The following is a 13,719-nucleotide window of genomic DNA, read 5'->3' as shown; positions in this document are numbered from 1 at the left end:
ATAATCGCACCAACATTTTCTTTCCTGTTGTCCACATTCAAACTGCAACAGTTTTGGGATTATGATCACTTTTTTTATTGACCGTTAGTTGTCCTCATTGTATAACATTGAAATGGTAAACGGTTTAATTCGAAAGCCTTAATGATTGGTTAAAAAAAAATTATAGTTGGTTCCATTTAGTGCTCCCCCCATCCCCTTAAAATTGAACACCCATTTTACATATTTGTGATGCTGACATAAATGATAATCTCATACAGGTTTCACCATTTGAAGGCACAAATGCTCCTCCCTCCTCTTATACTTGACTTTCCACTTGGCAGTTATTTAAATGTACTTGTTCAGCCAGTTAATCATATCAGCTCTGGCCTCCTGAATTCTCGGCTCATCTGTCGGGTTGATGTCTTCTCTCTTTCGATGGGCAAACCCGTGATTCTGCCCAGGAAAGATCTTTACCTGGTAATCTGTGGTGCATTTCTCCTTCAATTTTGCTTCAAGACCACTCACCTAAAGAGCACCAATTATCAGGTGGTTGTATTGAAAAAAGCAACATGGTAATAGGATACTTATTGTCCTTATAAAAATCAATACTTACTTGATCCAGCGGTATTAAATGGTCATTCTCCCCAAATATAAAAAGAGTCGGGCTCTTCAGATCATACCTGTCCTCTCCTTCTCGTATGATACCTGTATGATTTTAGCTATATTACTCGCATTGCAACCCTCGGTGGTCATGTTTTTTAGCATGGTTTTACTCAAGTGTTTGTCTTTTTCGCACATGACATACCGTAAAATGACACTCCGGCTTTAACCTCCGGGTTGTGCAGGGCCAGATAATGTGTGGCAATTCCTCCCCAACAGAAGCCTACCACTCCAATGTGTTTGGCGCCACATTGCTCCTTCAAGAAAGTCAGCAGTAGGTTCACCTCTCTGAAAGGCAAAGTGCAGGGTTAAAGGTCTCCGGCCAAACTTGAATTCAACCTCAGAATCAGTTTTATTGCAGAATCAACAACAGCGGTTGTTGAAATGCTACTCTGCTTTCTGACTCCTGCCTAGGTGCCCTTGAGCAAGACCTCAAATCCTCTTAACAGCTGCAGTACTATTTGCACACACCGTGAAATCTCCGAAATTTAAAATCTTTCCTTGCATGATCGCACGTGGGAGTCTGTGAACCGCAACTCAAAATATACAGCAGTGTATTCTTTACTTGTTGATGTTTGTCGGCTTTTTATCTGCGAGCCATTCTGTAAATTTGGACCAGTCATGTGATGGGCTCCACGGCTCCTTTCCAAGAAAGAAATCTGGGCAGACAGCTCTGCAGAGCACAACATAGGCAAATGTGATAAGCAAAACATTTACATTCAGCATGTGAAACCTATAATATCTTAATTTTAAAATGTTACAATGGATGTCCCCAGTGGTATAATAATAATATTTATTATTAAATATTTATTTAGTAAGCATGCATCGAACACACAAGTATCCATTGGCAGCAAGCATATCAGCCATGTATCTGGTGTTTGGAAGCTGCCATCCAAATATGTCTTGGATTACAATGATGGCCTTGTCGGATGCTGCCGGTGGCTTCACCAAATATGCTTTAAAGTGCTCGATCTGGACCTCTTGGCCAAGACCACCATACTCCATTCGATCTCCAATATCACAGGGACACGGTCTCGCCTCGTTTGCCATCTGTGTGTACACAAACACGCACGCGCGCACACACGCAGGTGACATGGGAAAATGTCAATGACACCTTAACAGTGCAACCAAAAACAACAGAAAGCACGTTACTTCTACATTAAATGTTCTTGCAAGTATCACGATCAGAACAAACGAGTGTTTCAAACGTACCGTTCTCCAACGAGGAAGCGAAGGAACTGAAAGTTTATAACTGGTAACGAAGAGTTTGTGATCCGGATTCGACAGCTATTGCTGTCAAAACTTTCAAAATAAAAGAATACTTGCATCAATACAAGACAATAATGAACACTTCGGTAAGAATAATACTAATTTGTAAATTCAGCCTAAATTTACAAATGTAAATTATACGTTTAACTAAGACGGTGACGCCACGACTTGATATATTTAAAATAATGGAAGGAAGCGAAGGTTATGTATCTTCCATATCACCTCATCATGTTTTTAACATTTCAAAATACGTTTACAATCAGGGCACTGCTGCATTTTCTATACAAGCTAAAAAGGGAAATCCGCAACAAGGGGTTCGAATCAAAGGTTAACACGCACGTTCTTGATTTACTCCGCCGACACACTAGACGGCGGTATAAAAGCACAGAGTTCGTTTTCAAGTGACTTCTTTTAAAGAAGAAGACCGTGGGCGAAAAGTGTTGTGACAAGCGTCTCTAACCCATTGCGCATGCGCGAGCGATCAGTTAGCCATTTGTCTTTTACCTTTTGACAACTGTCAGTACTACCTCACGGGGGATGCTGTGTTTCTCGTGTTAACTGAAAACAAGACAACGTGGAATTAACAACGTCGAACGTGTTTTGGATGTTAAAATTGGACACCGCAAAGAAGCAAGCAGCGGGAGTTTCCGTCTGTTGGGGAACCATTTTCTGTTTGCCAATGTATTCTGACCCATAAGGTTAATGTTGTACGCGCCTCGCTAGCGTAACTTGGCTAGCTAAGCTATTCCGTTTGTCGTCGATGGGTTCACTGAACGAGCAACACTTGGAAGAAACAGTTTTGTGAACAACATGGACACGACCGAAGAAGGTAAACGGTGGCGTTTCGTCTTATTTAGCGTTACTTAGCATTAGGTCAGAGTGATCGTAAGCGCATCATCGGGAACCGCATCAAAGCTGCGCTGGCCTGCTCGTGCTTAACTGGCTAATATTCAAGCTTAACGACGTAATATTGTAGTACAAAGCCAATTCAGGATGTTTACTAAATTAATCTAAACGGTTGCATGATATCAGATGGACTTTAATCAATGAGCACGTACTACGATAAAACTAGTGCGGACCAGAACTTAGTGATGTCATCAGCCTGCCGTCTATTGCACGGTCAGTTGTCACATAATTAGGTACACCATCGGAATTATGCAAGAACTGTATATGAAGACACACCCGTTGACTCACTGATGACTACGTATTAATTAAAAAATCTATTTAAAGACATTTTGAGAAATTGTGTTAGAATCCTTTCGAAAGTGTATTGTGTATTTGTCCCTAATGAATGCTCTGGAGACTGGATATATTTTTCACTCCATAAAACTTAAAATGTGATCTACATTAATAAATAACCCAATCCGTGTTACAGTGTAGTGCTAGGATCACCTGTGTTTTTGAAAGCTACCTCTTAGATACTAATATAAAGGTTGCCAGTTTAATTCAAGCTTCTGATTTTTCAATGTGTATGAAAGACAAACAAAATATGTATGCAAAACTTTATTTCTATCAATATCTGCAAGTGTTGACATGTTTCACTTCCAAAACATTCCTGGGAAATCGCAATGCCCCATTACCGGTGAGGTATTATTAGAACACCGACAACTTGTGTAGACAGCCTTGTCTTAATTATTATAGCCCATTAGTTCCTTTTTTCCTGATATTTTGGGGGCTCTAATATTGATCGTAACAAACCTTTCTTGTTTTTGTTTTGTTTTTTTGTCTGATGTGTGCACTTTCAGCGGATATTTGTCGTGTCTGCCGCTCCGAGGGGACCCCAGACAAACCCCTGTATCACCCTTGTGTTTGCACTGGCAGCATTAAGTTTATTCACCAGGAATGGTAAGTGAAAAACCATCAATACTGAACAAGAATATGCTGAATCAATTTTGAAAAAATAAAATAAAAAGGACACACGTACAAAAAGGACAGACGTTTTGACAAGTTCATTTTCAGAAATAACTCATTATTGCGCCAGTGAAGTGGGCAGATAAATGAGAGCCACACTTGCTGATGCAATTTCCGTCTTTTATACGTGGGAGAAACATTCAAACACACAAATTTAAATGAAAACACAGAGCCCCTAATTAAATCGATGAAATTCTGTGCAAATTCCACGTGGTTGTCATATTAATCCTGCTGTTTTGTTTTTTTAATGAGGTGTCATGTTTTCAAAAGTTATTTCTATTTATCTTTCATAAAAGTTGGCTGCATCGCGATCGCTCTAGTAAAATGTCCACTGTGAGAGTAACTATTTCAGATAATATCTCACTTGGGCTATTTTTAGTGTAATTAGTTCAGGATTTGTGTTTCCCATCAATGTTTAAGCCATTAGGTAATGATCAGATCAGGTTTCTGGTCAGATTACTACCCAACAGTGGAGGAATTTATGTTTTCGTAAGGCGCTTTGAATTTTGTTATGTCAGACCAATTTACGGAGTACCGCAGAGGAAAAATGTTGACTATTATTATAATGTTGGTTGTTGTCATAACGGAAGAATAGTCAGAGAGCATGTTTTCCCTTCATCATTCACTAGTTTGATGCCTCTCATATTGTAGACTTGAGGAAAGGAATTGCCAATGTGGAAATGAAACCCACCCAAACATAGTGTGTTTTTTTTCTCATTGTGTTCTGTTCATTACCGGTGAAAGGGTGGGTTAGGTGCACATCCCCTGTTTAGAATTAGAATTAGAATTAGAAATCCCTTTATTGTCATTGTACTCAAGAGTGCAACGAGATTAGAGAGCTCCCCTCTCCAGTGCAATACAACAATAATACAGACAAATATATAAATAAGAGAGTGCAATGGAAAATTATACTGAATAGGGTATATAAAAACACATCACGATGCTGTTCTGCAAGGTAAGGGTGGTCTCGTGTGTGTGTGTGTGAGAGTTCAGAATAGAGATGGCTCTCGGAAAGAAACTGTTTCTCAGTCTATTGGTCCTCGATTTGATGCATCTGTAGCGCCTGCCAGAGGGCATCAGGTCGAATGGGTGTGAGTTTGGGTGGGTATTGTCTTTGACGATGTTGAGAGCCCTGCTGAGGCACCGGGCGGTGTAGATGTCCGACAGTGAGGGGAGAGGGCAGCCAATAATCCTTTGCGCTGTTTTGACTGTCCTCTGGAGCCTCACTCTGTCCGCCTCAGTGCAGCCGCTGTACCAGGTGGAGACACAGTACGTCAAAAGGCTCTCGATGGACGAGTGGTAGAAGGCCAGCAGCTAGATGAAAAGAGCATGGATGTTTCTGGGCAGTTGTTGAATCCAACCATGAATGGATTTGACTTTAAAATAGGGCCCAACCAATAGGGATTTTTTGATGGCAATGTTGTTTTTTTGGCTGAAAAAAAAATACAGATTCCCGATTAATCAGCCAATAAATTTAAATAATATATAATGCATTAAATATTTTTTTGGGACTCTCAAAGGTGCTTTACAAAATAGACATCTAAACATTTACAACGACAAAAATGAGAGCTAATGTAACATGAATAAAGACAATAATAAAGGAAACATTGAAGAAATAAAGAAAAGCTATTTTGAGCAGGTGGGTTTTGAGGGCAGAATTCAAGTTTGGTATGTTAAATAAATTATAACATGCACCTTTCTCAACCGATTTTCTCTTTACTTATTTTTTGTCAATGTGCCATCAATACAAAACATACATGCTTAATTCAGTTTTTTTGTATTTTGTTTTTGGGTTTGTGACGTCCACAAACATGGAACACTGACATTTGGGCTTTAGGTTCTCGTTACAGGCATTCCCAGATTGCATTGCGAGACACAAATCATTTAATCAATGAATATGTTCGACTTATTTTTTTTTATTTCTCATTTTTTCTAATCCACCCACGTTTTTAATTTGTGCGTAAAATAGTGAGATCCAGGGCGATTCCTTACACAAGATGCATTGCTCGCATAAGCAATGCTTGTAAAAATTCAGTTTCACATGGGCTAATGAATAACCTTATCAATTACATTCTTCACACATAATCAAGGAAGCAAGGGTATAGTGTAGATTTTAGTGTAGTAATAAATGAGGCCAGTGTTGTGTACATCTGCCGTAAATAGTGTACAGGAAATTAAATGCAATCAATTGATACTTACTTTACCCAAAGAGGAAAGTTATTTCTGTACCATGTGACTGAACAAATATTCAAAGCATGCATTTTAAATGTCACCGTCAAAATGTTGCTTTACAGTTTGGTCCAGTGGCTGAAACACAGCAGGAAGGAGTATTGTGAATTATGCAAGCACAGATTTGCATTTACACCAAGTAAGTGCTTGTGTGGTCGTAATACAGCAGCTTGTCTATTTTGACCTATGAAACAGCCTCAAGTTGCTTACATATGCTATACATGTGTATGCACTGTTTGTCTGTGTGTTCTAGTTATTAGTTTATGCATATTTCTAACCTGCTACGTTTGGCCTGATACATAACTAATTATCTATTCTAATTTATGATGTCATTTCCTGCTGTAATAATTGCTTTGAAATAATAGAAATAGCTTGACATGTGTTTGGAATGTCATTCAGCGATGTATGTGAACTATTAAAAAATGTGATGGTGTTTATATTTTCAAATTTGAATTTGTAATAATTCTGTTCTTTTTACAGTCTACTCCCCAGACATGCCGTCACGTCTGCCCATTCAGGACATTTGTGCCGGCCTGCTGACGAGCGTGGGCACGGCCATCCGCTACTGGTTCCATTACACGCTGGTGGCTTTTGCTTGGCTTGGCGTAGTTCCTCTCACTGCATGTGAGTATTAAATGTAGAGTGTGCATCTAAGTTCATCTGGACACGCTCCACTCTAAATACTCCATTTAGTACCGTACATTATGATCACAGTTTAGTCAGACTCTGAGATGAACTACTTTGTAATTGTCATGTATTAAAAAAATTGTATTTATCTCCTATTTGTTTTAGGTCGCATCTACAAGTGTCTTTTTACTGGCTCTGTGAGCTCACTTCTGACACTGCCATTGGACATGCTCTCCACGTGAGTGATGATGAACAAAATTATGAAGCTGCATACACATTCGTAGTAACACCAAATGCAAATATGGCACCGAATTTTCGCCCATCATTTTTTTTTCGTGTTTTTTTTTTTCTTTCCGGCAGCGAGAACCTGCTGGCTGACTGTCTTCAGGGGTGCTTTGTGGTTACCTGCACCCTGTGTGCATTTATTAGCCTGGTGTGGTTGAGGGAGCAGATAGTGCATGGTGGCGCTCCGCAGTGGTTAGAGCAGCACCAGCCTGCACCACCAAATGCAGCCGGACAAGCCAATGAGGTGCCTGTCTTAACTCTTGATTTGATTCAGTTTGGTATTGATTTTTAAAGCTGAAGCTGAAAGTTACTGGCACATGAAGACACAATATAACACGCGTCTAAAACTGGTCATGATGTTGCTTAAGGCACAGGCGGAGGGCGCAGGAGCAGCAGACGAACCCCCTGCTGACCAACCAGCCCCTGCAGAGCCACCAGCCCAGAATGATGCAGAGCCAGACCCCCCCGATCCTCCAGAGCATGTTGACGACCCCGAGCTGGAGGAAGAGGAAGGAGTGGCTGCTGAAGATGCCGACCCCAACAATGGAGCGCAAGGTCACAGTGCCCATTTGATTTGATCTAAATTTCACTTTCCTGTCCGTTGTGGTAACAAGCTGAATAAAAAGTGGGACAGGTTGCTGCCCATCATCTGTTATTATATTGAATATGGAAATATAATCTACAGATGACATGAACTGGAACGCTTTGGAGTGGGACAGAGCAGCCGAGGAACTCACCTGGGAAAGGGTAAGTGCAGTAAATTACCTTTCCCTATAGCACATTAAAAATGCAAATTCATTTTTATTAATTTTTTTTTTTTTTTATTCAGATGCTTGGCTTGGATGGATCGTTGGTTTTTCTGGTAAGTTTTATTCATTATTCTCTTATAAGGTGATTCCCAACTACTGTGCCTTGGCACATTAATGTGCAATGAGAGATCATCAGATGTGCTGTGACAGATTATTAATTATTTCAGCATATGTGACTTTTTGTTGTTGCTGTGTTTTTTTTTTTCTATTGTAAATTATGTGCCTTGACTCAGTAAAGGTTGTAAAACATGGGGAGATAGAGAAGTACTTTTACATACAAAATGTTCTGACTTCATGGCTTCTGTTTGTCTTGTAGGAGCATGTCTTTTGGGTGGTGTCTCTCAATACGCTCTTCATCCTGGTGTTTGGTAAGTCCACTGGTCAATATTACTATCAAGTGCCATGAAAGTCCTCTCGTCAGAATCTCTCAGTCATCATTAAACTACAGCAAGAGTAAGGAAACTGAGGTCTTAATATTAATTTCCAAACATTTGATGCAATGTTAGATAAGTGTTTGCTTTATTTTATACCATTTTTGAAATGTGGAAGTCTGACTGACGTTTTATTAAACTCTGATGTAAACTTGTGTCCAGTGCAAATATAAAATCTATATCTCTAATATCAGCATTTGTCTGTTGACAGCATTTTGTCCTTACCACATTGGACATTTCTCTGTTGTGGGTCTTGGCTTCGAGGAATATGTAAGACGTTGTTTTCCTAACCTTCGTTACCTTGCTTTGTGAAATGGTACACTTGTGATCTTGACTTTCCATTTATATTTTGATTTAGGTTCAAGCGTCCCATTTCGAAGGCTTAATTACAACCATCGTTGGCTACATCCTGCTGGCCATGACACTTATACTGTGTCACGTATCCTTCCATGGCACAAGTGCGATGCACATTAAAGATTTGTTTTGAATTTCTGGTGTTGATCCTTAACAACGATGTTGAAGGGATTGGCCGCTCTGGTCCGGTTTCAGCGCTCGCGACGTCTCCTCGGCGTCTGTTACATTGTTGTCAAGGTAACCCTGTTGGAATGCAGCATGCATTTTCTTTGTTTTACTTGTAGAGATGTGCAGTATTTCGTAACTGCGAATATACCTCAGCTGATAAATGAAACTAGTATGATGATATTATTCGTACTCCAATCAACCTTCTTCAAAATTTTAATGTTGAAACTGTTGGTTATATTGTAGGTCTCCCTGCTGGTTGTTGTGGAGATTGGTGTTTTTCCACTGATCTGTGGCTGGTGGCTTGACATCTGCTCTCTAGTAAGAATCTCTTTTGTACGGCTCATTCATCATTGTGTTCAACCACGCCGTGACATTTTACAATCCCATTTAACGTGATTTAATCAAGACCCAGACCTGGATCGCACAATTCAGCTGTGTAGAAAAATTAACAGTAACCTTGAAGGAACTGTGGTGACAAAATTGGCTTTGTCATTTGCATCATAGCCCTGCTACTTCAACTTTTTCCAGGAAAAACATGATACTCAGGCGTGTCCCATTTTTAAATGCTGTCCTGAAGTAAACAAGAGATAAAATAGATGTCTGATGCCTCACGCTCTGTGGAGTCGGATGCCTTTTGTCTTGATCATTTTGTCATAAATAGAACGTGGCTTCTCGCCCTTGCAATTCTAAAAATCACTGTACCGCTGGATTGAATGTACGGTACGATGTCCAAAATAGACATTCTTCTTAGAGATGAATAAACTATGGTCACAAGAGGATACTAACACTTCTTAAAATGGACTTTTTAATTTATTTTTGGATTATATTAAATATTATTTCTGAGTGCATATAGCAGTGTTTACCAACCGTTATTTGAACCAAGGCACATATTTTACATGAACAAAATCTGACGGTACGCCACCAAATAAAATTGCCTTATGGCCCACGTAATGAAATTGGATTATTTCCCATCGCACACCCAAAGACATCCTGCATTAGAATATGTGGGAATTGATGAAACACAGGCGTTGAATCACCTTTTATCAACCTTGAACTCGCAGGAGATGTTTGATGCCTCTCTGAAGGATCGAGAATTGAGTTTCAAATCAGCACCTGGCACCACCATGTTCTTGCACTGGCTCGTTGGGATGGTCTACGTCTTTTACTTTGCTTCTTTCATTCTTCTTTTAAGAGAGGTACGCCCGTTCGCAGCAGGTTATTCTTGACCAGAGAGAGAATGTCATTTGTTAACCCCAGCCCCTATTTATGTGTCAGGTGCTGAGGCCTGGAGTGCTGTGGTTTCTGAGAAACCTCAATGACCCAGATTTTAACCCGGTGCAAGAGATGATTCATCTTCCCATCTACAGACACCTGCGCCGCTTCATTCTGTCGGTGGTTGTGTTTGGTTCCATTGTGTTGTTAATGCTGTGGCTGCCTATCAGATTGATTAAACTACTGATGCCCACGTTCCTGCCGTACAACGTCATGCTCTACAGGTAACGCACAGTCTTTTGTTGCATTGTTTTTTCATTAAAAAAAAAATACCTGGGCTTTCCATGTGCACCTCCATATGTTATTGAAACGTCCTTTTCTGAATCTTTTTCCCTCAGCGATGCCCCAGTCAGCGAGTTGTCTTTGGAGCTATTATTACTTCAGGTCGTGCTGCCAGCTTTATTGGAGCAAGGGCATACTCGCCAGTGGCTCAAAGGCTTAGTTAGGGCCTGGACAGTCAGTGCTGGATATTTATTGTAAGTCCCGAAGCCCGTCTCCTGCTTCAATGCACTCAGCCCCTTTTAATTTCAACTATGATTTGTTCATCTGTACCATCGCAGAGATCTCCACTCGTACCTCCTTGGGGAGCAAGAGGACATTGATGCAAACCAACCTGTGAATAACAACAACAACCCTCCCCCCGGGCACCATAACAACAATAACAATCCGCCACCTGCAGTTGGTGAGGGGTTGCATGCGGCCCACCAGGCCATCTTGCAACAGGGCGGACCTGTGGGCTTCCAGCCATACCACAGACCTCTCCGCTTCCCATTCAGAGTGAGTTGATCCCATTTTTCCTGTTTTTTTTTTCCTTTTTTTATGTGGTGGTGCTGCTCCTTAGTACTTCCCCTATAATTAAGGCAACAAAAAACATGTGTCAAAGTGGACCTCAACTAAAGTTTTGCTTGGGAGGGAGAAAACTCCCTCATAATTTTGCTTAAAATTCACAAGGGTGTGGCTCCCTGTGGACACGCTGGTCGATTATTTTTAGTTAATTTAAGTGGTCGCACATGCTCTATACTTGAGGCATTGCCACTGACATAAACATTGTTCCCCTTTCCTCTAGATTGTACTACTGATAGCATTCATGTGCATCACCCTCCTGGTGGCCAGTCTTGTGTGCCTGACACTACCAGGTGAGAGCTATAGCAGCGAGAGCTTTTATTTTTTTCTACTGTCCTCATCCGCACTCACTGACCACAATTCAATGTTGTATTTATGGACTTGTGTGATGTTTCCATTTTAATTCACCATTTCCTCAAGCAGGCCACGGGGCCACCTTGAAGTTGAAATAAATAGGAGGTATACATGAACGTGTATTTATTTATTTTTCCTCAGTGTTCACTGGACGATGGCTGATGTCCTTCTGGACCGGAAGTTCCAAAATTCATGAGCTGTACACAGCGGCTTGCGGCCTGTATGTCTGCTGGTTGTCCATCCGTGGAGTCACAGTGCTGCTGGCTTGGATGCCTCAAGGACGCACTGTCATTGTGCACAAAGTTCAGGAGTGGACATTCATGGTGGGTGTCAGAAATGAGCATGTTTTAGCTACACCAAAATTAGTCAGGTTACTTCTTCCCTGGAAGGAAACCCTCAAAATATGAGTCCGGCAGAGTTTGTCAATCTCAGCCTTGCATTTAGGAGGGGTTTTTGCTTTGATGAGGAGTGAGCTCATCATTCTAATAAAACCATGATTGTTACTGCCTTGTTTGTGTCATGTTTGTATAGATCCTTAAAACCCTGGTTGTTGCTCTCCTGGTTGCTGGAGTCATCCCACTGTTGTTGGGTCTGCTGTTTGAGCTGGTCATTGTAGCTCCCCTCAGAGTTCCTCTGGATCAAACTCCTCTCTTCTACCCCTGGCAGGTAATTTACCTTGCAGGATTCATAATGTATTGCTGTTATTCATCAACAATTTTCTTTTGGAACAGGGCACCGTGTGTATCCTCTGAATCAATTAAATGTTTCCTTCTCTATTCTGCAGGATTGGGCTCTTGGAGTGCTTCATGCCAAAATCATTGCGGCAATTACCTTGATGGGTCCTCAGTGGTGGTTGAAGACTGTTATTGAACAGGTAAAGCATTTTTATAATTGAAAAATATGTTTTTAATTAGTAGTTTTCTGTGTCAGTAAAGCAATCTCATTGCGTTTCTCCTGACAATATTTCGCTTTTTCCTCCAAGGTATACGCCAATGGAATTCGCAACATTGATCTTCATTTCATTATCCGTAAACTGGCAGCACCAGTCATCTCAGTCCTGCTGCTGTCCCTGTGTGTGCCCTATGTGATTGCGGCTGGGGTGGTGCCTGCTGTTGGTGAGTGTCTGAACACTTTGAATTCCTTTGGCCACTTAAGTTGAAGGAGTTTAGTCTGCACATATTCTTTCTTTCAAACGATTTTGTTGTTACTTGGTGTTGTTATATGTTAAACCAATATGTTGCTGCCGTAGGCGTGACCCCAGAGATGGAGATCCTAATGCAGCGGAGAATCTACCCCTTCCTCTTGATGGTGGTCTCACTTATCGGCATCCTGTCCTTCCAAATTCGACAATTCAAGCGTCTTTATGAGCACATCAAGAATGACAAGTAAGAATGTTTTTAGAGCATTTAGTGGAATGCTTTTTATATATTATCTGTTTTCAGTGTTGTGATTTGAATGCTAAATACAATCAAAAATATTTTTTTTTGCAGGTACCTGGTTGGCCAAAGGCTTGTCAACTATGAAAGGAAAGCCGGAAGAGCAAACTCAGTCCCCCCCTCCAACCCTGTCATTGAATAGATTTTCACCTATGACCCCTGCATACATAACACCCCCTTCCCGCCTTTTGATTTGATCAGTCACTGGTCTGTAATCCTTTTAAAATCTCCATTGGTTCTTGGTGGATTTCATGGCTGTTCTTTAGTCCTCTGATTTCCCTTTAATGCCCATTACAGTTGGGAAGGGAAACATGTATTATAATCACGGGACAGCAATGTAATCTCCACAGACAAGAGTGAGTGTGAGAGGGAGCGTTTTGATTTGACTTTTTGTCTGTCAGTCTCGCCTTGCTTTGTAAAGTGCTGCCTGATAATTGTACATGTGTAAATACTTTGAATGCAGATTTTGTCTTAAAAAAAAAGACGACATGGAAAAATGCAAAGACCATTGTACATCTTAAAAGTGTATGTATAATTTATTAAATCAAACCAGCAATTCCTTGTTGTTTTTATGACTTCTGTAGAATAATTATCAATGTGCAACAGTCGATGGTGGTGGTTTGGATGTTTTCTTATCTGCAGAGAATCAAGAAAAATATTTTCTATACCAGGAGTAATTCATTCCTTGCAGAATTTTCTCTTGGATGTCATCTGAGCCATAATGCTTAGCTTTTGGTGCCATATTCAAGGGCCCGCAGGCGAAAAATACAATGCAATACAACTTTATCTCGTTGCACACTTGAGTACAATGACAATAAAGGGATTTCTAATCTAATCTTATCTGTACCGCTTCTCCTCACGAGGGTTGCGGGGGGTGCTGGAGCCTAACCCAGCTGTCTTCGGGCAGTCGGCAGGGTACACCCTGGACTGGTTGCCAGCCAATTGCAGGGCACACAGACGAACAGCCATGCGCTCACATTCCTATCTAGGGACAATTTAGATAGTCCAATCAACCTGACATGCATGTTTTTGAAATGTGGGAGGATACAGGAGTACCCGGAGAGAACCCACACAGGAGAACATGCAAACTCC

General features: G+C 40.9%; 2 protein-coding genes across 2 annotated transcripts; one reads left to right on the top strand and one right to left on the bottom strand.

Moving 5' to 3' along the window:
* Nucleotides 1-57: 57 nt before the first annotated feature.
* cmbl (carboxymethylenebutenolidase homolog (Pseudomonas)) lies at nucleotides 58-2,015 on the bottom strand. Its single transcript, XM_088282409.1, has 6 exons — nucleotides 1,852-2,015; nucleotides 1,475-1,689; nucleotides 1,205-1,312; nucleotides 785-927; nucleotides 593-684; nucleotides 58-504 (listed from the first exon to the last, which is right to left on the bottom strand). The coding sequence occupies exons 2-6, from the start codon at nucleotides 1,687-1,689 to the stop codon at nucleotides 325-327; spliced, it is 738 nt and encodes a 245-aa protein (XP_088138535.1). The 5' UTR covers nucleotides 1,852-2,015; the 3' UTR covers nucleotides 58-324.
* Nucleotides 2,016-2,338: 323 nt separating this feature from the next.
* LOC148318218 (E3 ubiquitin-protein ligase MARCHF6-like) lies at nucleotides 2,339-13,185 on the top strand. Its single transcript, XM_088282407.1, has 25 exons — nucleotides 2,339-2,737; nucleotides 3,654-3,753; nucleotides 6,114-6,187; nucleotides 6,529-6,672; nucleotides 6,841-6,913; nucleotides 7,036-7,204; nucleotides 7,329-7,515; nucleotides 7,646-7,707; nucleotides 7,790-7,822; nucleotides 8,086-8,137; nucleotides 8,412-8,470; nucleotides 8,559-8,639; nucleotides 8,723-8,791; nucleotides 8,966-9,040; nucleotides 9,784-9,918; nucleotides 9,998-10,218; nucleotides 10,333-10,470; nucleotides 10,555-10,771; nucleotides 11,061-11,130; nucleotides 11,333-11,514; nucleotides 11,723-11,857; nucleotides 11,976-12,065; nucleotides 12,174-12,306; nucleotides 12,441-12,576; nucleotides 12,682-13,185. The coding sequence occupies exons 1-25, from the start codon at nucleotides 2,719-2,721 to the stop codon at nucleotides 12,767-12,769; spliced, it is 2,742 nt and encodes a 913-aa protein (XP_088138533.1). The 5' UTR covers nucleotides 2,339-2,718; the 3' UTR covers nucleotides 12,770-13,185.
* The last annotated feature ends 534 nt before the right edge of the window (nucleotides 13,186-13,719 follow it).

This window comes from Idiotropiscis lumnitzeri, chromosome 19, assembly GCF_059441095.1.
Source record: "Idiotropiscis lumnitzeri isolate Australia: NSW breed Sydney's pygmy pipehorse chromosome 19, RoL_Ilum_1.0, whole genome shotgun sequence".
NCBI lineage: Eukaryota > Metazoa > Chordata > Actinopteri > Syngnathiformes > Syngnathidae > Idiotropiscis > Idiotropiscis lumnitzeri.
This window is presented reverse-complemented; position numbering and strand designations above follow the sequence as displayed.

Bases quoted from the DNA above. Each gene is read 5' to 3' on its own strand.
- cmbl (XM_088282409.1), bottom strand. From the start codon at position 1,689: ATGGCAAACGAGGCGAGACCGTGTCCCTGTGATATTGGAGATCGAATG. The intron at 685-784 runs GTATGTCATGTG...AAAATCATACAG, and splicing joins AGCCGGAGTGTCATTTTACG to GTATCATACGAGAAGGAGAG. The intron at 505-592 runs GTAAGTATTGAT...GGTGCTCTTTAG, and splicing joins ATTTAATACCGCTGGATCAA to GTGAGTGGTCTTGAAGCAAA.
- LOC148318218 (XM_088282407.1), top strand. The intron at 7,708-7,789 runs GTAAGTGCAGTA...TTTTTTATTCAG, and splicing joins AGGAACTCACCTGGGAAAGG to ATGCTTGGCTTGGATGGATC. The intron at 7,823-8,085 runs GTAAGTTTTATT...TTTGTCTTGTAG, and splicing joins ATGGATCGTTGGTTTTTCTG to GAGCATGTCTTTTGGGTGGT.